A 22,993-nucleotide genomic window follows, 5' to 3' on the forward strand; every position below is an offset into this window, starting at 1 on the left:
AGACCATCTTATAAATCGACTTTTAAAAAACAATTTAAAAATGCTAGCTATACAGAATTAAAGTGCTTCATTTTTCTTTATTCTGCGTGCGATTGGAGAAGCAGCCTAGAAAGAGGGTGCTGACGAGCATAGCTGGATAAATGCTGTAAGTTAGCAGGAATGATCACTTCAATGATTTCCAATCCTATGAGAGTTGTGTATGTAAGTAGCACGTCACTAGGCAAAGTGTTAATACTATGTATACTGTACACTGGATGCATACGAGTAGCTTATTAGTTGGGATGGGATTCGATGCTCGGGGTCGGTTTAGGATGTGTTGAAAATCAATCTAGCTTATTTTTTTCATAAGTTTCAAATTAACACCCAAACCCCTAAATCCCTTGAACCTGAAGAATCCTGCTTCTCAAATGACACCACAATGTCATATCAAGCAAACACACACGAGAGTCCAATGCAAGTAGCATCCAGGACGTCCCAGAACCCAGAACAAAAATCTTGTGCTTCACGGTGATAGGGGTTCAGATGAGGGGCACTTCTTCTTCTTCTTCTTGTGTCTATTATTGATGATCCTGGGTGTGTTATTGGTCAACTGTAAGGGTTGAGAAGAGGGGAGAGAGTGCAGAGCTCCAGCCCAGCCAGAGAGAGCAGATCTGGGCAGAAAGCATGGGGCGGGGCAGGGGTTGATGGGTAAAAATGGGCTCTGGGGGCTTCCAGAGGCCGGAGCACTTTCTCTCACCTGTATTCCCCAAAAGTACAGTCATCTTCTTTCATGGGCTGAAACTCTGGGTCTGTGTGTGCATCCTCCTTCTCTTTGACTAGTGAGAAAAGAAGACGCAGTTACGTTATAAAGAGACCAGGCATGGCTAATACAAGGTGTGATGCTGCATATTGTTTGGAATAGTGTATGAACTTATTATTATATTATTTTCTTCATTGTGTGCATTATCTAGACTGAATGTGACTGAAAACTGTTTTAACAAGAGAACTTTAACACTACAAAAAAATATTTTTCATGTTATAATAATTACTATATGCCAAATTATTCAGTTTTGGTCATCTTAAGCTGTGTTTTAAAGTGAAGGAGAAGCAAGATTTATTCACTCACAAAGAGCATGTTGTCTTGTTAAAACAACATATATATTTTGATATATTGTAAAATGTCATTGAAAATGTTATTGAAAAAAATGAATACATTTTATTAAAATATTCTCTCTTTTTTACATGGTAGTATGTTCTGGTAATGAGAAAATAATGGAATGAGAAATATACACCAGTATAAAATAAAATAAGTTGTTATAGCGTAAAAACAGCATAGTGAGATATGTGCATGTCTATTTATGACATTCAGAGTAAATTTTCTCTTTATAACAACAAACTGAACAAAAATATTTTGGCATTGCGGCAACCATAGACTGGTGGAGAAAGTGATCTTTAAGTCCTATTAAAGATGAAGGAATGTTTGCAAATGAAGCATTAAAGTGTGGGCTTATGTACAAGAGTGTGCATGCTGGTGTTTGTGCTCCTACTCACCGGGGTATTTTCCTCCCTTATTCCTCTGGATGAAGCAGATAATGAGGAGGATCAGGATGAGCAGAGCAATGGCACACATGAGGCCAATGAACCATCCCTGAGTGGCGATGTCCACCTGTCTGCTCGCCACAGCTGGCCAGAGGAGGAGAGCAAGACTTAACATTTGTGACTGCTTGATCTTTTCCCGGTGGGAAGGAAAAATTGAAACAATTATCGACGAATCCTTGCTAAGACAAGCATGTATTAAGTAGATCAAGTCATTCTCTTTAGTATGTGCTTGTTAGAGATTTCAGCTCATGAGTGGGTCATGATTGCTTATTGTTACAGCAAAATGTCGTGTTAGACGAGTTAGAAATCTCGTAGATTAAGCTAATGGTGACTTGAGCACATTACTGAAACCACATTAGTACATGATGTCGGAAATCAGTCTTTTTCTCATAGACACACACACACACACACACACACACACACACACACACACACAGTTTACACATAGACACACATACTGTACGAGCAGGTTTACTGTGGGTGATATTAGGTCGGATATTATACCACTCAACATATATTAAACTTCTATATGAGAATGATATTCACTTTTTCTAAGAACCAAATCTACTGGACTCACTTAAATTACGCTGCACACAATCATGCACGCTGCTAAACACTGTCTCTATATCACAACAGTACATGCCTGGCATACAGAGGCCACAACACATCGGTTAAACCCATGCTTGACTGGATTATAATTACACAACGGTACAAACTACTACACATTGTACACACAACACAGTGCGAGGCTAAGCCAGGCCAGGCTACAGTGGAGGCGACCACCCAGGAAGTGCCTCACCTGGGACCGTCACCAATACCTCATCAGAGAGGAGGGGCGGCTGGTCGTGGTGACCTTTGGCCACCACACGCACCCTATAGGAGAGGCCCCCCTTTAAGCCCTTCAGCACAATGTTCTGAGAGCCGTTCACAAGCTCTTTCTGCCACTCCTCTTCAGCTTCACCTGCAGGAGGGACGTTCATGAAGAGAGGGATGTTTGAAGGAGCAAGCAAACTTCAAATGGGTCATGGAGGTCACGACATCGTGGGAACTAATTACTTAATAAGAATCTACTGACATTAGATTACAGTGCAGGCAATACTGTCTATATTAGATGTGGATTGTTAAAATTAATGGAATATTCATATGGAGTTCTGAAAAAACAGCTTACTCTATAAATGAATTATTACAGTGGCCCTGAAAGCTCAACGCACCACAACTTGAGGTAACACGAGCAAATGAAGAAAAGAATTTCAGCAACTTGACAACCCATGTGCAGCATATAGAAAGAAAATGCTGCAATATGAGAAAATACAACCGAACACAGAAGCACAGTCACATACAGAAATGCTGCAAGTTACAGAAGAGAGAAAGAATATGAGTTACAAAACAACAGAATTTTCTGGGGGACGATAAAATGGGATGAATGCACCTCCCATAGTCATTGTCCCCTGGAAACGGTTTTGCGACTCGTTTATTTGTCTTCTGTGTGACTTGCTGCATTTCTGAATTTGGTTGTGCTTTTATAGGCAAGCCAGCAGCATGACCGACAAATGGTGGTAAGTCGGTCTATCACTGCCTCACCAGAGACTGAAATATCTCTGTCTACTAGATGCATTGCCATGAAACTTTGTACAGACATTCATGGTGCCAAGATGATGAATCCTGCTTACATTGGTGATCCCATCTTTTCTTCTAGCACCACAACGTGTGGATTTAAGGTAAATGTCTCAACGACTGTTGGACAGGCCGAAATTTGATAAATCTGGCTTTCTAATACTTTGGTAAAATACTTTTTCTTAACATACAACCTGTGGCATTCCCATCTGCCTTAGCTGTACTTTGTATTACTTTCTAATTAGCAAATATTAGCACGCTAACATGCTATACGGTGAATGTGGCAAACATTATACCTGCTAAACATCAGCATGTTAGCATGTGAACATGTTAGCATTAGCTCAAAGCACCACAGTGCCTGAGTTCCACAGATGGATTAAGAAAAAGAACGGCCTCACAGAGCTGCTTGCTTGGCTGCAGACTCTTAGTTTTGCTTTCTAAATGCTGCTCTTGTGATTTCACCTCCATTTTCTTTTGTTTTTGCTTGTGTATTGTTGCATTGATCTCTCAGGGTCCCCTTAAATTATACATGTGGCGATGAGCTAGACACTGAAATGTGTTTGACTGATGATCACAAGATTATGTTTTTGATAACAACATTTTCTAAATGAATGCGATCTATAATTATGATAATCCCTAATTGAATCCATTGAACAGTAGGTGTGAGAGAGCCATACTACAGCAACGCAGCGTTTGTTGTTCATCCTCACTGCAGGTGGATAAAAATAATGAAGAGCACTTCAGTCAAAATCATTTGGCATAACAGGAGTGTTTGTGCTGCTTTTTATGATGTTTGTCTGCACAAGTTCCAGCGTGATTGTCACGGGAGATGAGCACAACTCCAGTCAATAATAGGACTGGGCAATTAGCAATCCAATCACAGACCGCCTTGTTTTTCACATCTGGGTCCATGTTGGCAGGAGCCAGCGTTGACATGATTGCCAAAATTTCTATTCACCTGCACAAGCCAATAATGGAGTAGGGGTCTCTTGCCACCTACATGTGAAACTGACAGTAATAAAGGTGTGATGCTTCGCTTACTGTTTTTGTTTTTGTATTCTACATAAACATTTTTCTCCGGCCCCCAGTACTCCCAACTGATCAGGGCCCCGTCCTCTCCAACCGAGGAGCTAACGTTCCCAAAAGGACTCACAGGCAGCGCTGAGCACACAAGAGAAAAGACAACCATCAAGATCGGTCTGTTGGTCAAAGGGTGATCCAATAACTGGCTGTTAATTGCTTTGATATGATGAGATTTCCATTACCAAACCTAAACCCTCACAGCCAAACAAAACAGCAATTTCCAATCAGGACACTATGCCAACAAACAATACACAAAGCTGATCATGTAGTGTACTAAGATCACGGCAGTATGTACCCTGGGGGGACGGATGCCGTGGAGGAGACCGTGCAATGGGATGAGAGGTTTGGGTGTTTCCTGTAAACAACATGGAGAGGGGTAAAGACCGCACCACACATGAGACACACACAGACGCAAGCAGAGACACCACAGACACTGAAGTCATTATACACAGCGCAGACAGTTCATTGGCATGCCAAGCAAACTCTTGCCATGCAGCGGGAAGCAGCACCGGTAGCCACAGTGGAAGAAGTGACAAGGGGTCAAAGTCGCCAAAGGCTCAGTTAAAAGGAAAAAAAGCAGCCGAGCGCTTTGAAAAGACTCATCCAGTTTTATCACACATCATTAAAGAGGCACATGTCACATGGCATCTTTATCTATGTGGCTTTGAACTTTCCCCAGCTTTTAACTCAGCAGTGTTGTGGTGGGCCGCAGAAAATTTGATAGCGATGAGGGGAAACTGTTTAAAGATGAGGAGTGCATGCTTGCGGTGGGGTTTGAAGCTCTGACTGTATCTGAAAAACATGCATCGTCTAGATACCACTGGTACCTGTGCCCACATCTACGTCAAGCTGTGATATTAGAACTTGTAGAGAGAAACAGGACACAGAGAAACAACGGGACAGGGGTCACTACAGGATGACCCCCCCACCTGGGTCACTGTATGCAACATTAACAGAAAGGCATTCATGTGGTCATGCTGTGAAATGTGAGGAAGTATCCGTCTGATGATTTATAACAGCATGGGTCAACTTGTGTAACAATGCAACTGGGTCACACTCATGTTCCACTAAACATGGACATGGATGAAGAGCTTATGTAAACCGTGCTATGTAAAATGCCAAAAACAAAAAATTATACTTTAAACTGCACGTGGAGTGACGGTAACATTTCACATACAGGAAACACATGACAATGTTCTGACTTAACAGTAATTAATTCCCTTAACGATTAATGGCTTGAGCATTTTTTTGATTAATCAATTAATTTAGTCTATAAATGCCACAGTGAAAAATTATAATTTCCCACAATGCAAGGTGACATCTTCAAATTGCTTGTTTTGTCCAACCAGCAGTCCAAAACAGCAACATATTCAATTTAGACTAACATAAAATGGAAAAAAGCAGCAGATTTTTACATTTGAGAAGCTGCAACCAGCAGATATCTGTTTAATATATATATGCTTCAAACTGATTTTCTGTCACTGTTTCTGCACTAAACAGAAAACACAACAAAACAGAACAACAAGCTTCACAATTTCAGTGTTTTGATGTTTTTCAGCACAAATCATTAATTTCTAACTATGAGACAGTGAGACGCAACCAGTGTGAGCTTCAATGCAAGTCCATCCAACTTTAAACACTTCGCACAACTCCTCTCCAGAACACCACGATTTTTGGCTATTGGCTATCTTGCCTTCATCATGATGATGTCTGAGGTTGATTCCAGTTTCCTTAAACTTATACATCAATAGATCACAAAAAATAAAAATTACAAAGCAACATTATCATCCTCTTTTAAAATACTTTATTTTTCCTCATGGCTAAAAAAAATAACAGCAGAAATATGAATTAATTTTCATCAACAACCCTGATGAAGGCAGGATAGTCAAAAAAAACATTTGATGAATGTAATATTGCATAGTGAAGAGTTGGATTGTGTGTAACTTTGCACAGACTTCACATGTGATCTGCAAATTAATGGCATTTTCGGATCTTCATACCTGACTTATAGACACAATTCACATCAGTTCAATCAGTTCAAACATTGTTCCACTTGAAGAAATATGAACAGGTTATTTACTTTCAGTCGTCTGCATTTGCTGACTTACCTTCGTCCATGATGGTGACACCTTCCCCAGAAATGGCTGGGCCTGCTCCCCTGACTGTTTTCGCATTCAAATAAAACTTGTAGCGTGTGCTGTACTTGAGGTTGGGCAAAGTGACTGAGGTCTCATTGGCAGGCAGGGCCAGCTCCTCCATTGGGCCCAGCTCATTGGAGTTATTGACTACAGGGGTGGAGGATGAGGTGACAAGAATAATGGGATGGAAGTGGAAGTTGGGAAGTAGTGAGATAAGTTGAATAGAGGTATGAGGAGGAGGGGTTGTAGATGGGGTTGGAGCGTCAATGATGAAAAGGTGGAAATGAAAGCATTTGGAGCACAGAGGTGTAGGGTTCAGAAATAGAAGGTGACAAAAGTTGATTTGTTAATTTATGTTGTAATTTAGGCAAAATAATTGCTTGAAATGCTCTTTAAACCTACTTTAAACCTTTATTTGTTATTTCTCTCTGTCTCAAAATCTGAGTCTGAGCAGGATGACAGCACAAGACATGAAAAAGGAGGACAAACAGACTACAAACTACATGAAGGTGACATTTACCTGGCAAAGATATATAAGCTCAGTTGTTGTCATAGAGGAAAAAAAGCCTCACCTTGCTGATATTTGAGGGTGTAGCCGGTGATGCGTCCATTACGGACATGAGGAGGACTCCATTCAAGGGTTAGAGAGTCCAGGTTGGGGTTGGTGACTATCAGGGAGGTAGGAGTCCCCGGCACTGCAGAAAACACAAAACATGAAACCTTACACCAGTTTAACAAAGTAAATCTGAAGAGGTTCCAAACCATTATTCTAAATGAACGATTTAGACAGTCAGTGTTTGTGTCAAGAGTTACTGAAGATGCCAGAGTTTGGGGGGATGCTGGCAGGGGTTAGCACCAGAAGCGGAGCTGGTTGAGTGGGCAACAGAAGCGGGTTCAGCAGCCTCCTAGTGAACACTTTGCTGACAGATTTACAGCAGCTCCAATCAGGACTCTGACTTGGAGGACGACGATGACACATTGGGTTCAGGAGAGGTGTGAAGTGGGAGAGGAGCAAGAGGGAGGTCGGGCATCTGTTAGCACCCTGCCGCCCACCTCCAGAGGCCTGGGCTATGCTGTTGGACTATGACCTTTTAAGGTACAAAGATGTACCAAACAGGATGGGCCGGGCTAGCTGGTTAGCATGCTAACTTACGTAAACAGCTTTTGCAACACAGCACACAGACGTCTTTGACATAAAGTCAACACTGTCATTTCTTCATTCTGCTGATAATTTTAGCCAATTCTTGAATGTTTTAAACTAAAATTCTTACATGTTGCACCTTTAAAGTTCCTCTCCACACAAACACTGCTTATTCTCAATTCATTTGGATGTTTGAGCATCATTGTGCAGAATGACACAAGCAATGACTCGTGGTAGAGTATCTTTGTCTTCTATTTGTCATGTCAATGTCATTTGACATTTCTGAATGGTACATTTACTGTAGAAAGAAAGAAAGAAAGAAAGAAAGAAAGAAAGAAAGAAAGAAAGAAAGAAAGAAAGAAAGAAAGAAAGAATTCCGTTGCCTACCTCCTTCAGGTGTCTCAAACTGCTGGGTGGGGCTAGGGGGACCCTCTCCCTTGCCGTTATAAACCCTGACGTTGAATGAGTACAGACTGAAGGGGTGCAGACCAGGCAGCATGCCGCGGGTGTGGTTCCCACTGAAGGTCAGGATCTGCTTCTCCACGTGATGGGGGTTGTGTTTGTGGAGGCTGCGCTCTCTCCAGTAGTACACCTAAGACACACGGTACACAGTAAGCACTATGGGTGTATTACGGTTGGTGGGATTGCTGCACATGATACATTACATGTGGTCTTTTGCACTGTACCTTAAATCCTTTGAGATGTCCCCGTATTAACTTAAAGGGCACGGGATCCCAGTGCACCTCTGCCAGAGCGCTGTTCACCACGATGGCCTGCACGTTTTCTGGAGCTGCTACTGGCACTGTACAAAAGACAAGGAGCACAGGAAACAGTTGTGAGTAAATGTTACAGGTTTAACGGCCAAATGCATCACTATAGACGCTTGTACACAGTGCATTTTTAAAGGGTCTAAAGGTGGAACTCACAGTCCTCTCCTGAGTAGCCGTGGGCAATAGCGGGCTCGGGTCCGGCTCCATAGTCGTTCACAGCCTGAACTTTCAGCTCATATGGAACAAACGTGGGCACTCCAGACACAACAAATTTGGAGTTATTAGCCACAGTCACTGTGGTCCAATCACTGTCCACCGCCTTCTGCCTCCACATCACCTTATAGTGAAGCCCTGGACCATTAGACTGGAGGCCTGACAGCGGCTGCAGAGGAGAGTGTTCAAAATGTTTCTTTCAGTACATTATGATGTATGTGGCTTTGGTGGATGATGACAAAAAGAGAGAAAAGTGAGAACAAACGAAAACTCATAAGGCCAGTTAATGAGAGAAGTGTGCTTTTATGTTTCATGGCACTCCCTGGACAACAGTAAGTGCCTCAGGATTAAAACAGACAGACTTATACAACTTTATTACCTTCCAGGAGATTACAAGATTATCATGTTCTGTTCCAAATCCCTGTACACCTGTTGGATTCTCGTCTGGAGCTGAAAAACGTAGAAAAATAAAGACACAGTGAAACATTATTCCAAAGAAAGCCTTTCACTGAGGCTAAAACCAGAACTGATTTTCTTTGTGAATGAGATATTCAATGATGACGCATATTACCATGTTTACTTAAAAAACAGTTTCCAACACAGAATCGCTCACGTGTGTGAATTAATTTACAGACTGAAGCACCAATTACAAACTCGATCAAAGGCCCGAGGCAGCTGAATCTGTACCTGCAGGTTCTGTTTTGTACACTCTGGAGGATAAACTGGGGCGGCTGAAATCCACAGCATTGAGGGCCAGAACTCTGAAGGTGTAGTGGGCGTAGGGTGAAAGTTTGAGGTGAGCTGTCGTCTTGGTGCCAGGGACCTCGGTAAGATTGTGCCAGTGGCCGCGGTGGTGCAATAAGTCTTCATACTGGATCAGAAATTCTGTGTGAAATAGAAAAAAGATAAGTATTCTACATAACTGAACACTTCATACGCCGTCCGACAGTGAAATGAATCACCTCAAGGTTTTTTGGGGTACTGTGACTCAAAAAGCAAAGACAGTTTTACTGAAATATGTCACAATATGCTACTCATGGTAGTGCTTTGAGGCTGTTTTCATGAAACGATAAGTGTTCACAGCTGCGCTTACTATAAACCTGACTCCAAAAAAAGTCACTGTGTTCATAAATAAAAACAGAAGCAAACATCGTTCATGCAGTCATGTGTTCACAAAGAGGTGAACCTCGCTCCATCCTCACTTGTGAACGTTTGAGCCTTTCCAAGATGCCCCTTTAATACCCAATCATGATACTATCACCTGTTACCAATGAGCCTGTTTACCTGTGGAATGTTCCAAACAGGTGTTTTAGTTGCTCCTGTCCCGACTAGTTTGAAACATGTTGCTGGCATCAAATTCAGAATAAGCAGATATTTACAAAAATCAACAAGGTTGATGCTTAAACACTGAATATATTGTCTTTATACCGTTCTCAGTTGAGTAGATGTCAAAAAGAATTAGAAGCTGTCACGTTCAGTTAGTTATGTTTTACACGCTGTTCCAACTTTCTTGGAATCGGTTGACAGTGGAGAAGAAAATTAAGATGCAGCAGAGGTTTGAGAGAGATTTCTGTTGCTGGTTTGGTATTTTATACGCTCTTAAAACTTGTCATCAGACTTGAGACTGACCTCAGGTCAGCGGTCTGTCACTGAAGAAATACAAACTTTTTACAGCCTCTTTTCAGGCCTGCAGGGGAACTTTTTCCCACTGACTTTTGCAGACTATATTATTGGTTGACTGCAATTATGGAGACTCAAGTATTGTAGATCATTCTGATTTTGTTCACATATCCCCACTTGCTGCTTCGGGGAGTTAGCTAAATGCCAAATACATAATTAATCAAATGGGTGCTCTAGTGATTTGGCTTTGCACTTGTTGGGAGAGTCAGCAGAGACAGATTTTTTGTCAATTCACGACAAAATCAAAGTACAACTTGCACACACACACACACACACACACACACACACACACACACACACACACACACTTAAGACATACTCTGAATGGGGCTGTTATGTTCATCCCCAGGGGTCCAAGTGAGCTGAACACTCCTCTTTTTCTGGTCCGTCAGCTCCAGGTCAGTTGGGGGGTCGGGTCGCTCTAGTGGAGAAACAGCACAGGCAGCAACTTCAGCACACAGTTCCAGTCAGTGAGTGTGAAGCGTTCATGCCACGAGAAGATGAAGCAAAAACAAAAGAGGGTAACTGCTCTCATAATTTGCTTCCTGTGATGCTGGAATCATAATAAATGCTAAGAATGTTTGTTTAACCAAGCACACCTTAGATTTGCTGCTCTATTTCTTTACATTTTCCATTTGACGATGCTATTTGCCCCACGATGCACATGCAGGCGCTGCATCATGCATATGAAACAACCAATGCTCAACTGAGCATCTTCCATAATCACTCTGCAGGAAATAGAGTCTCAGGCTCACTAGAGAGGCTAAATTGAAGCACATGTTTAGAAATTGTAATGATAACGTGGAACGCATGCTTGGAATAAATGAGTGATGACGAAACATTTGAAAAGATCCCAAATGGTGAAAATGGGGAGATGCCTGCTTTACAAATTATCTTTGCATTCAAGTGGGAGTGGAAATTGCTCCCCCTTTGCCTAAATGTTTAATGCTTCCATCAGTGCTTTAATGGATTCAAACTTGTAAAAACATACAATTTACTCAAAAGAAAAAACCTTTAAGACAAACCAAATAAATCAAAATGAAAACAAATGGACTGAAAATGCTCAGTGATTGTCAAAAACAAATCTTCAGGCCACAGCATGCTTCACTTAACAGAAACTACACAAGACCATTCAGCTGAGCACATCTGGGTGCTCATGTGTGCTGCAGGTTTACCGTAGACAACAGCTGGTGTTGGCGTGGCCTCTGCCAGGTAGGAGGGCGTGAGTGAAATGGGGAGTTTAGTGGTCAGTCAGCCATAAGAAAACAAAGAAGATTATCTGGCTTTCTGAGAGGGGAACAATCAAATATTCATGCTGCTGACACGATAGCTGGCTAAATCCGCTCCGGCCCACCTAAGTAAACTTTCTGGCAATTAACCTTGAAGGGCTGAAAGGCACTCTGGTGCGTAGCTTATTGAATGGATTCACTTTTCTGAGAAGGCCTGAGACACAGACTTAAATAATTTGTGAGTTTGTTTTATGAGTCATTGAAATTGAGCTCCTGCAAGCCGAACTTACCGACAACAGTGAGCTCAGCGCTGGCTGAATCATGGTCCAGAGTGGTGTTCATGATGCAGGTGTACATGCCTGCGTCGCTCTCCGTCACATCAGTGATGGTGAGGCTGTCAGAGTCCACGATTAATCTGGAAACAAAGCATTCATAAACACAGTTCAGCACTACATTGGATTCTATCAAATCTTGGAGCTAAGATCAAAGCACGGTGTAATTAAAGGTAAGGTTGCTAATTAGATACTAGCTGAATCCAACAAACTGCAGACGGCTCTGACCTCTCATCATCAGGCAGCTCTCCATCGTCTTTGAGCCAGGTCATGGTCGGGATGAGTGAGGGGTCGTGCTTCACCTTACACTCAAACACCACAGACTTGCCCCTCTGCACAACTTTATACTCTGGCTGCTTCAGGATTCGGGTGGGCTCTGATTAGAGGGGGACAAGGAGGTTAGCTTCAAGTTGAATAGAAATGGAAGAATCACCAGTGTGGACAAATACACTATAAACCATGTGCCTGGAAAAGGGCTTGACTTCAACGGTATTATATTACTTATTTGTTTTTTGATAGATCATGTGATTATTTATATATCTTAACCATGGAAAGACATATTATATAGCAAACACTTAACACACTTTAACAGCACTGTGTGAGTTCATAGCCAGTTCTGTGCCAGTGCACTAACTGTCTTACTATCGATTCTTCAGTGCAGAGACCTCACCTTTGACCTCCAGGGAGACGTGATTCTCATAGATACCGATGCTGTTTCTGGCCACGCAGGTGTATCTGCCACTATTGTGGGCTTGAGCTATGTGGATCTCTAAAGTGCCATTGTCATGAAGGATGTAAGGGTCTCCATCCAGGGTGCTGGACCGACTGTCTTTAAACCTGAGACAGCGAGAGAGAGGCAGCCGCTTTGAGCTTTTGAACGAAACACAAAACAAAACACTCCTCTGTTAAAAGGTCATTAACTCACCATGTAATTTTAGGGATGGGTGATCCAAAGGAAGCACAGTCTATCAGGGCCCGGTGGTTTTTGATGACCTGGTAGACTTTGTTGGCCTGTGTCAGCACTCTGGGTGGCTCCGCTGCAGTGATGCAGCAGCAATTATTGCCATGTTATTACTCTCCAGAAATCAATGTAAATGTAAAACAGCATTTTAATGCAAATGGTTGTTGTGTAATGAACTTACACAGCACATTGACGAAGGCATTGGACAGGAGGTAACCGAAGTCATTGGAGACATTACACTGGTAGACGGCGCTGGATCCCGGCTGCACATCAGTGAAGATGATGGTGTCGTCCTCCACCTTTCTGCTGAGGTCCTTAGGGGAGTCTGTTCGTGGATACAGGGGTTACAGATGCAACTCTGGCTGTTTGAATTCTGGATGTAGAGAAGCTTCAAACATGCTGACAGGAGCTGTCAGGTGTCTTGGTTGCCAAACAGACAATTCTGGCTCTCATTAATGTGTTTCACGTCTCAGGCTGTGTCTCAAAACTTAATACTTTCTGAGTGGTTACCAAAAAATGTGGCATTGATTACTTATTCCTTGATCAGATATTTCCTGCTCCCCCTTTCATACCCAGTCATAATACTATTGCCTGTTTCCGATCAACCTGTTTACCTGTGGAATGTTCCAAACAGGTGTTTTTGGAGCGTTCCACATCTTTCCCAGTCTTTACCTGCTCCTGTCCCAACTTGTTTGAAACATGTTGCTGCATCAAATTCAGAATAATCAGATATTTACAAATATGATGAGGTAAAACACCGAATATATTCTTTGTATATGTCAAAAATAATTAGCATATTATGACATTACATTTTATTCATGTTGTAGAGCTTCCCAACTTTTTTGAAATCAGGGATGTATTAATAGAAATAATAGTGCAACATATCTATTCTATTCTCTCTCTTGCCCAGTTAAGGGACAAACATTGATGCCACTCTCATGTCTGTACATAACAGTGAGCATCTGCTTAGCTTAGTTAAGCATAAAAACTGGAAAGGGGCAAAAGCTGGCATGACTCTGTACAAAGAAAACTAAATCTGCCAATCAGCACCTCTGAAGCTCACTAATTAAGATGTTGTTGTTTTAGAAATTCGTTACAAAAAGTGTAAAACTGACAAGTTATGGTTTTCTAGGGGTTATTTGTGGGACTGTTTCATGGCTCTGTGTGGAGACTTGGACTTTGAAGCCTTTTGGGCAACACTGACAAAACTGAGAGGGTTTGCTTAATTTGTGTAATATTGAAGAAAAACGTCTTTATATTCTTCTTTGTGAGGTATTGTTTTGTAAATTTGTACTTTGAAAACAAAAGTCTAGTCTCAAAAAATGACACAAGACATTTCTCAGCTTACATGAAAAATGAAAAATGGGGACAGGGAAATGTCTTTTCTAAGCACAGTGACTTTCAGTCAAAGGAGCAGGGCGCACTCACTCTCTATGGGGATGCCATTCATAGCCCAGGTGATGGAGGGCTTGGGCGTGCCACTGGCCCTGCAGGTCAGCACACCGCTCTCCCCCGGCGCTAGAACAAGGTTCCTGGGAGCGCCACTGATCCAATATGGAGCAGCTGAAAATAGAAGCGAGCACAGCAGAAGGCTGGAGAATTAATCACTGAACACACTGCCCTGTTGGCATCTGTGCATAAATCAATTATGAGATGGAGGGAGAATGAAGAGACAGGAAGGAGTGACTGTGCCACCACATGGCGAAACAAAGGGCCCGATGGGATGCTGTGCGTTTCATCACAGACGCACCTTTGACCATGACGTGGATGGTGTGGTGCACCGAGCCGAGCTGATTCCTGGCAGTGCAGCGGTAATCTCCTGCGTCGGACTCTGACACGTTCACAATACGAAGGGTCCTCTGGTAGTGCAGGAAGGATGTGCGCTTGGCTGGGAGATCGCCGCTCACTTTGGTCCAGGAGACCTCAGGAGTGGGCCTGGAATCAAAGGGAGAGAGAAGGGAAGAGACAGAGAGTGATGATGACACTCGAGCAGGTGGGCACTTGAGGCTTTCAGGACCAAAGAAATGGCCGACTCTTTCACTTACAGTCCTTCGGCGATACACTCCATCTCCAGCACTTGTCCTCTCAGCACTGTCTTGGAGCTGGAGGGGCCAGATGGGATGAGGAAGGATGGTTTCCGCTCATCCGCTGGTTCTTCTACAGTTTCACACAGATTTACAATGAAAGTACTATCAGCTCTTCTGCAAAAGTCCACCGCAATGATAATCCAGGCCTGAACCAGGCCCTTCTCAGTCTCTGTGGTTTTATGAAAGCTCTCATCTACATTTGGTCTGTAATGCATGAAAACTAATCCACTTCATTACAGACCAACATTCTTATTCATATTTAATGGTTAGATGTAAATTTTATAGCTATCTGGGGTTATAATAAAGACAAAGCCTGATATAGAATTGAGAATTATTTGCTTTCTGCTACCCACTGCACATGAAGTAATCAGCTAAAGTAATAACAAAATCAGACTAAATGTTTATGATGATGGTGATGATGATGACTTAACACCCTGGCATGTTGCAGGTTAGCCAATGTGTGGTATATTTCAGACAAAGGAGACAAATCAAAGATCTTTTGTGCAATGGGAAGAGATGAAAATGATTGGTGACAAACTAAGTGTGCTGTAAAATTAGGCAGGGCAGCACAGAAAGAGTGATTTTGAAAATGAAGATTGCAGCTATGGCAAAGGAAAGGCAACCAAAAGTATAATTTTAACATTTTTATACTTTAACGAGGTGCTTTGGGATCAAATTCATTCATCCAATGAGTTTTTTTTTAGAGCTGAAGACTGTGCAGATGTTGTCACGTAAAAATGACACAATCCGCTCAGTCGGCGCTGGAATCACCATGCAGAGCTGGTTTTAGCAGGTCATAGGAGGAAGTGAATGGTTATCAGGAGGGTTTTGATTAAATAGAGCAGGAGTGACAGAGGGGTAGAGAATTCACTTGGATTCTTGGATTGAGGGGGTTAGTGTTAGTGGGTGACAGCTACAGTTTGATGCTCTATGTGAGGGGTAAACACTAGGGGGCGCCAGATCTCACTCCTCAGTAAATCAGTGAGATTATAAAAAGCTTAAGGTTGTGGGGTTTCAGGGTTGGTGTTAGTGGGTAAACAGATAGAGTTTGGAGCTCTAGGTTGGGGGGTAAACACTAGGGGGTGCCATAACTCACCACTAAACAAATCAGTGTCATTGTAAAAAGCTGCCATTGTGTCATTGATTGCATCCACTGTAACACAACAGAAAAACCAAACACGCCACAAGTTGAAATCATCAGGCACATTAAAAAAACAAAACAAAAACACAACTTAACATGACAGTGTCCAGAAACAAAAAGGCAAGAACTAAACTTTAAATGACTCAAAAATCAAATGATTGTAATCTTGGGAACAGCCTGTCCTCATGTCAGCTACAAAATGCTTGACTGAATGAGAGCAGTTCTTTGTTGTCGGTAGAGAGCGCGTATACAGAACGTCTCACAGAGGCAATATAATGAACGCCTGCCTGGCAGATGCAGCACAGGGAGCCATGAGAGCTCTGACAATATGTCTTTTCAGTGGGATGACGACCGCTGGCGTCTCTGAGGATGAAATCAGAGATAGGAAATGCTGTTTCCCTCCTACGCAGTCATGCTAGCACATACTACTGTAAATGAGCTGCCTCTCATGCGGTCACATAGCACACAAACTCACACTCTAGTCATCTCAGTTATGCTAGCTCATTACAACTTGAGTGCATTTAACTGCCTTTATCTCCCCACACACACACACACACACACACACACACACACACACACACACACACACACACACACACACACACACAGAGTCAGACTTACTGTTGAGGACCTTGACGGTGATGGGTTGTTTCTGCTGGATGGTTTGCGTGTATGGGAAGCGGGCGTAGCAGATGTAGTCATTCCTCGAATCGTCTCGGAGTACATTAGAAAAGTAAAGGTCGCCGTTCAGGGACTGGGCTACCCTGCTGCTCTGAGGCAGCCTCTGGAAGTCTGAAATGTACAGCAAATTAAACCGTTTGATGCGTACCTTTTAATACATACTACTGTTTGTGCTGCCTTCTTTAAACAGTAAATTCAATCAAATTACAAACGTTTTGATGAAAAAATATAAGTAAGGTCTAAACTAAACCTTGAGATTAGTTAGTTTATTCCTGGGCTCATCACAAGGTCCATTCAATAGCTGTCCTGGAGCTTGCAACTGTATCACTCATAAGATGAGTGGATCCAATACAACTGAAAGCTCCACAGCAGCTACCAAATGCACTCGAACGAAACTAAAGCAAAATTGTCTACATAGCTGCTCAAGGTCAGAGACAATATGCAATTTTTGTAATTTGGGTCAACTGTCCCCTTCAAATCAACACATTTAATGAATCAAGCAATAATTAGCTAATTAATTACAATACTTAATGTGACTACATTAAATATACAGGACCAAGTATGAGATTTTTGGTCGCCTCTAATGATATTTCTCAACATTAAGACCACATTTCCCCTAAACCCTCGGACACGTGATGCTTGCAGTTGCTCATATTAATGTCTAAAAACAGCAATGTGAATATGACATGCTTACATTAAAGTGCCAAACAGACACAGGGAACAGTGTGTTATGATGTGTTCATGTATGCAGCTAAGCTATCATCCCCCATGACAGAAGCACTCACTATTGTCCATCCAGAATATGATGGGGGGAGGCAGGCCAGCAGGAGGTCGACACGGCAGCACCAAGGACACGCCCTCCTGAACAACGATTGGCTTGATTTTCTCCTTTGACCACAAGGGGGATCCTGGATTGTTTGGAGAATGATACACGCATCAGTGGATGAGGAGTCCCATGATTTGACGTGAAATATGGGGTTGCTAATGGACTATTGCTGACATGATGACAGAGGTGACGACGCAAGATGAGAGGGATGAAGCCTAACTGGATAAAAATATGCAAAAGGAGAAATACAAAGGAGTGTTTGCTCTATCTACTGGTACATCCTGCAAAGCAAAACATGCTGCTTCCTGCATGCAACCTTTTACCTTTCAGGAGCACTCTTAAGATGGAAAATGCAACTTAATTTTCAAAAAAGGAAAAGAAAAAAGAATCATGTAAGAAAGATGTGAGATATGTATGCCATTAAGAAAATGGAAGAACATAAAGGTGGACTGATAGACTGCAGGGCACTTACTGGACTGTTTTACGACTATGTTGTTGGAAACAGCAGTTCCATGTTTGTTCCTGGCCGTGCACTGATACACACACTCATACTGCTCAGCCTTCGCTCTGCTGATGTCCACTACCAGGGTCCCAGAGTGGGGCCTCATGGTCACGTTGGGGTCCTCGTCGATGTCAAAGTGGGTCCCATTTCTCGTCCAGGAGAAACTGAGGAACAAAAACCAGACCAGTGTCACAACAGCACTGATGATAAACTGTGTTATGACAACGGTGCCACCACCACACTGTACACAGGAGGAGGTGCTGAGAACTGGTTAGGTTAGTGTGTGTGATCTTGTCCTTCTATCCTTGTGAGGACCATGTTTTTGTTGTGGAGAATGAGACATTTTTGCCAAGTGACAACATTCTGGCCAATCCACCTCACTACAAAAACACAATTGTTGTGCCTTTTCTCAAGGCTCGTCTCATTGGTTTGAAGTGAGAGGGATTCGGTTGCAGAAGAGTGGTGTCATATATTTCTGCGCACCAATCACAAACCATGTTTACACTTGGTTTAATATGCCTTTTGGTGATGTGACCAGAAGTAGACAGATTGTTGTTCACAGACTCCATTACTGTCTACATCACTTTCCTCTCCTGTTACATCCTTGTCAGGACACATTAGCCTTTATGCTAAAAAAGATGAGATGAAATGTGTCCCAGGCTCCCTCAATAAATTTACACTTGCACTGTCCACTTGTGATACGACACACTGTAAAGGGTGACAGAGTAAAAGTTCAAATTCAAATCTAATCCCACATCGTGCCGATGAAGCAGTTTTTAACATTAAATGCCGAAGAAATCTCCCTAAGGACTTTCTTTTTTACTTCACTTTATCTTTGATTGTTGCTTAATTATTCACGTTTTCAGGGGCTTTAAAGAGAATTGAAAAAGATTTGGATGTGCAAAATATTTTGTACTTGCCAGTCTTGTTCAAAAGGATGTTTGAGGGTTACATAAGAGCCAGTTTTAGGCTTAAGGTTATATTAGGGTGAAGTGAAGATTAAGGGATCAGAAATGTATTTTGTCAATGAGGGTCCTCACAAGTACAGAGGTACAAATGTGTGTGACATTAATTAGGTGCTTCACTGAGAAAGATAAAGGAAAGAGGATGGTGTAAAGGCAAAAGATTCAAAAGCATTAGTTAAAATCTGCCTCTGATGGGCAGCATGTGAAGTACCAGCTTTACTTCTTATGAAGTTTGAATAAACTACAGCTTTAAAAATATATTTTCTGGAAACTTGACAACAGATGAGGCTTTTAACTGAAATTTGACAGGTGGTGGTTGAATCCACACCTGGAATATCTTTCTCAGTAACAGCATCATTAATGCAAAAATCACATTTCACAGATTCCTACCTGGGATGAGGCTTCCCCTTCGCCTCGCAGTGGATTATAATATTCTCTCGTGGGTCGATGATGTAATCCTTGGGGGACTGGTGAGTTATGGTCGGCGGCTGTGGCACTACAGGCGATCAGAGAGAGGGTGATATTCAATCATGACCTTTACTGCATAACTAAGCCTTTTTCTGTTGCGGCATTGATCACACAGGCAGTCATTACCAATCACATGTAGACTCACCGCACTGAATCAAACCAGCTGTTTGCTGACAGACACAAAAAGCTTTCGAACTGTAACATGGGCAACAGCGAGAAAGCATGCAGGACGCTCAGGTACATTTCACTTTGTTGTTATGATCTGTTGCTTAATGTATTCCTGTCAATGCTGGGGAGATGACTAATGGACTGTGACAAAACAAATGACATAAGAACTCATGCTGTTTGCAGCATTACTCTACAGAAAAATGCTCTACTGCTGCAGCAACACACAGAAGCAAAAACAGCAAATGAAGAAACAAAGAAATCAACGCATGCAACACTAAAATCCGCTCCACTCAGCATCTTAAGCATAAACTTAACAAAAGTATAACACAAATCAAAGATAACTTCAATGCACAACAAAAAAACTGCTTGCACAACCTCTGCAGTGAATTCACACTAGTTTCAGACTTACATCCTTCCAGAACTTTAGTGTTTTTCCAAAGAATCAGCATACAAGAAAGAAAAATTGTGACAGTAAAGAAAACCAGACATTAGTGGTGAAACATATCTTCCTGCATTAACTCTGCTTCAGACATGGTTTAAACAAAGCAGAGAAATGCCAGCCTCCAGTGGTCAACAGTTCCAACCAAACAATGTGTAGAAGATCTACAGCCACAAAGACATCAGACTGCGGTGCTGGAGGTCAGTCTGACAAACACTTTCCTTTTCCAGGGCAGTCAGGATGAGGGTGTAAAGAGTGTTCCCTTTACAACACCAATACATACAATACACATGTTTAGTTTGAAATATAAACTGCTTAGAAAACAGGAATCTGACCCCATATGTAGATATAAATGTACAAAGACAGATGATTAGAATAAATGTAATTAAGCAATTAGTTGACCTGCAACTTCTTTAATAATTAAATAATTTTTCCAGTCAATTTCCAAGCAGTAGAACAAAACAGTTACACGTTCTTGCTTTTCAAATGTGAGCATTTGATGCTTTTATTTGTCATATATGAACGTGAACTGAATATCTTTGTGCTTTAGACTGGTAAGATTAAAAACCAAAAAATTGTAAATGTCACCCAGGCTGTGGGACATGATAATAAGCAGAACATAGGATGATTAATTGATACATATTTAGCAGATGAATGAATAATCTAGAAGAATAACAATTAGATGCAGCCCTAAATGTGATACTGACAAACTGTAGAATACAAAAAAAAAAAAAAAAAAAAGCTACTGAGGGGAAAATAAAAGGAAAAACTGGATCTCATTTGGATAAAAACAGGAATGCTGTTAACAATTATTTTCATTACCAATTAATTGGATTGTTTTCTTTATCAACTGATTAAAGGAACAGTTCCATGAATTAAATGAGAAGCTCGATGCTACCCTCCTTTTTGCTACCCCAGGCAGCTGGTTAGCTTAGCATAATACAATAACTGGAAATAGGGGGAAGCAGCTAGAGTGACTGTGTCTAAAGGTAACAAAATGCTAACAAAATGCCAACAAGCTCATCTACATTTACAAAAAACGTGATCCCCTAAATTATTCCTTTAATCTCTCTTTTTTCTAAAATGTCCCATTAGAACATAGCCTGAGGCTACAGTACATATCAAATTTGTCCCACTAACTGTCCAAACCCCACACACACATTCAGTTCACTCTCATATATGACAAAGAAAAACAGCAAATCGTCAGATTTAAGAGGCTGCAACCAGCAAATGGTACTTTGGCTTGATAAATGACTTACCATTAAACTTTCTGTCAATCAGTTAACTGACCAACTGTTTCAGCCTCAGACAAATCAAGCCCCTCACATTAGTCCATTTACACTCTCTGAGATACGACTGTACTGTGTGGTGATGTGTGCTCTTACGGTCGAGTGGGACCTCCAAGGCGGCGGCTAGGTGTCCCAGGAACAGCACCAGCAGTGCTGCGTCCATCCTCCTCCTCTCCATCAGCAGTGTGTGACGCGAAGGTCTGCCCCAAAATACAGAGACGCCCCGCCTCTCTGCTCAGTCACACTGTCGGAGGACACGTGCACATGCACAACTGCGTGGACAGAAAGACAGAAAGAGAGAGACGCCGTCAGAGATAAGAGGATAGAAGCAGGAGCGGAGATTACTGGGTTGAATGGCACATCCAGTTACCGCGGATATCAATCATAAAGCTGAGTTTGTTCTGTTTTGTGTTCATCAGCTGGAGAGAGAATGGGAGAGAGACAGACACATATAGCTCTGGCCACAGATCGATGCTAGTTGCCATGCAGTGTAGTTTGCTGGAAGCTATCTTTTTGATCTAGTGCACTCCAATGCGGGCCAGCAGGGCCCACATGGGCTCATTTTGCTCAGCTAATCACCGGCGTGGCCACGATGCCATTAGGCTTCTCTGCCATATCGATCACATCAGCCGGCAGATAACATGCCAAGGGACAAGACAAGGGGACACTCACTTTGCTTTCAATTTCACTCTTAGCTTTATCAGTTTGATCGACCGACTGAGCCAGCGGCAAACTGATCGGCAATTAGGTCAGACTTCAGACACCGAACCATCATTCTTTCATGAGATTGTTGTAGAGGGAAACATCACGTGCGACTGGATCTTAAATCTCTAACAGCAGAAAAACAGATTGTACAAGTTCAACAGGGTGTTCAGGTTCAAGCAAGGTGGCTTGTTTACAGGCTTGAAAAAACTGGTGAAAGGCTAATTGGCCATTGATTAACTGTTAAGTAAGTGAGGACTTTCTTTTGTTACACAATATAATCCAATTATACCTCCATCACCAGTGTTAGGCGGTGGATGGACTGCAAATAGAGTGGAGAGTAATGCAGAAATATGTGTACTGTGTTGAACACAGCAAGGTTTGAAATCTTTCTTGTTGCCAGGCAGCTCGGTGTTGCCATATCACACCTTCCTTCAACCAGAAGCAATTATTTATTGAGACAGCTAAAAAGGAATGACAGCAAAAGCCAAGTGTTTTAATCACTGTCAGGGTCAAAACAATGTTACCCTAGCTTCAGAGGGCACAGATAATGGAGTCCAAATGACTTTTCTCAGTTTTATTAATCTGCATAACTCAGCCCTGTTACGAAAAAAAAAAAAAGATCAGTATAATTAATTATTTTTGTACGAATGTGAGCTTGCAAGTGATGAGTAAAGGGAGTCGTTTTCTGTCATTTTAACAACTACAGCCTGACCTGTTTTTATCTCGCTCTCCCGCCTGTCTCACCCTCGGCATCCACTGGCACAGTATTAAAATGTCACAGCTTAATTCAGAGCTCAGGAAGACTAATTTGCTGCGTTATCACAAAAGCACACTATCAAATTTGTGATATTAATGCTGGTTACTGCATGAAAGAATCCAATTGAGCCCATTAAAGGTGGAGTTGTATATGTGTACAGCGCTCTCCTGCCTTTGGGTGTGGGTCTTGTCAGGGCTGCAGATGAGGTAGTGGAAGCTCTGTCTGA

The 22,993-nt window shown here is 42.1% G+C and overlaps 1 protein-coding gene across 12 annotated transcripts in view; it reads right to left on the reverse strand.

Moving 5' to 3' along the window:
* The window catches only part of LOC139338196 (neuronal cell adhesion molecule-like), a 72,334-nt gene that overhangs the window by 4,142 nt on the left and 45,199 nt on the right, over positions 1 to 22,993 (reverse strand). Inside the window, exons 3-31 of one of the 12 annotated variants that reach the window (XM_070973171.1) lie at positions 21,402 to 21,577; positions 19,332 to 19,437; positions 17,947 to 18,140; positions 17,434 to 17,556; positions 16,589 to 16,759; positions 15,923 to 15,979; positions 14,785 to 14,896; positions 14,490 to 14,674; positions 14,168 to 14,302; positions 12,921 to 13,064; positions 12,704 to 12,815; positions 12,449 to 12,615; positions 12,007 to 12,154; positions 11,737 to 11,861; positions 11,393 to 11,422; positions 10,537 to 10,638; positions 9,225 to 9,422; positions 8,917 to 8,987; positions 8,481 to 8,706; positions 8,241 to 8,356; positions 7,942 to 8,146; positions 6,986 to 7,108; positions 6,384 to 6,560; positions 5,103 to 5,138; positions 4,571 to 4,630; positions 4,234 to 4,353; positions 2,378 to 2,539; positions 1,531 to 1,662; positions 737 to 815 (exon numbers count right to left, since the gene is read on the reverse strand). In XM_070973171.1, the coding sequence (XP_070829272.1) occupies positions 737 to 815; positions 1,531 to 1,662; positions 2,378 to 2,539; positions 4,234 to 4,353; positions 4,571 to 4,630; positions 5,103 to 5,138; positions 6,384 to 6,560; positions 6,986 to 7,108; positions 7,942 to 8,146; positions 8,241 to 8,356; positions 8,481 to 8,706; positions 8,917 to 8,987; positions 9,225 to 9,422; positions 10,537 to 10,638; positions 11,393 to 11,422; positions 11,737 to 11,861; positions 12,007 to 12,154; positions 12,449 to 12,615; positions 12,704 to 12,815; positions 12,921 to 13,064; positions 14,168 to 14,302; positions 14,490 to 14,674; positions 14,785 to 14,896; positions 15,923 to 15,979; positions 16,589 to 16,759; positions 17,434 to 17,556; positions 17,947 to 18,140; positions 19,332 to 19,437; positions 21,402 to 21,483 (3,698 nt within the window). In that variant the 5' untranslated portion in view covers positions 21,484 to 21,577. Of the gene's footprint in view, positions 1 to 736; positions 816 to 1,530; positions 1,663 to 2,377; positions 2,540 to 4,233; positions 4,354 to 4,570; positions 4,631 to 5,102; positions 5,139 to 6,383; positions 6,561 to 6,985; positions 7,109 to 7,941; positions 8,147 to 8,240; positions 8,357 to 8,480; positions 8,707 to 8,916; positions 8,988 to 9,224; positions 9,423 to 10,536; positions 10,639 to 11,392; positions 11,423 to 11,736; positions 11,862 to 12,006; positions 12,155 to 12,448; positions 12,616 to 12,703; positions 12,816 to 12,920; positions 13,065 to 14,167; positions 14,303 to 14,489; positions 14,675 to 14,784; positions 14,897 to 15,922; positions 15,980 to 16,588; positions 16,760 to 17,433; positions 17,557 to 17,946; positions 18,141 to 19,331; positions 19,438 to 21,401; positions 21,578 to 22,993 lie in introns of those variants that run through there. The other 11 variants (XM_070973174.1, XM_070973172.1, XM_070973173.1 and 8 more) reach the window with 11 other exon arrangements.

This window comes from Chaetodon trifascialis, chromosome 10, assembly GCF_039877785.1.
Source record: "Chaetodon trifascialis isolate fChaTrf1 chromosome 10, fChaTrf1.hap1, whole genome shotgun sequence".
Classification (NCBI taxonomy): Eukaryota; Metazoa; Chordata; class Actinopteri; order Chaetodontiformes; family Chaetodontidae; genus Chaetodon; species Chaetodon trifascialis.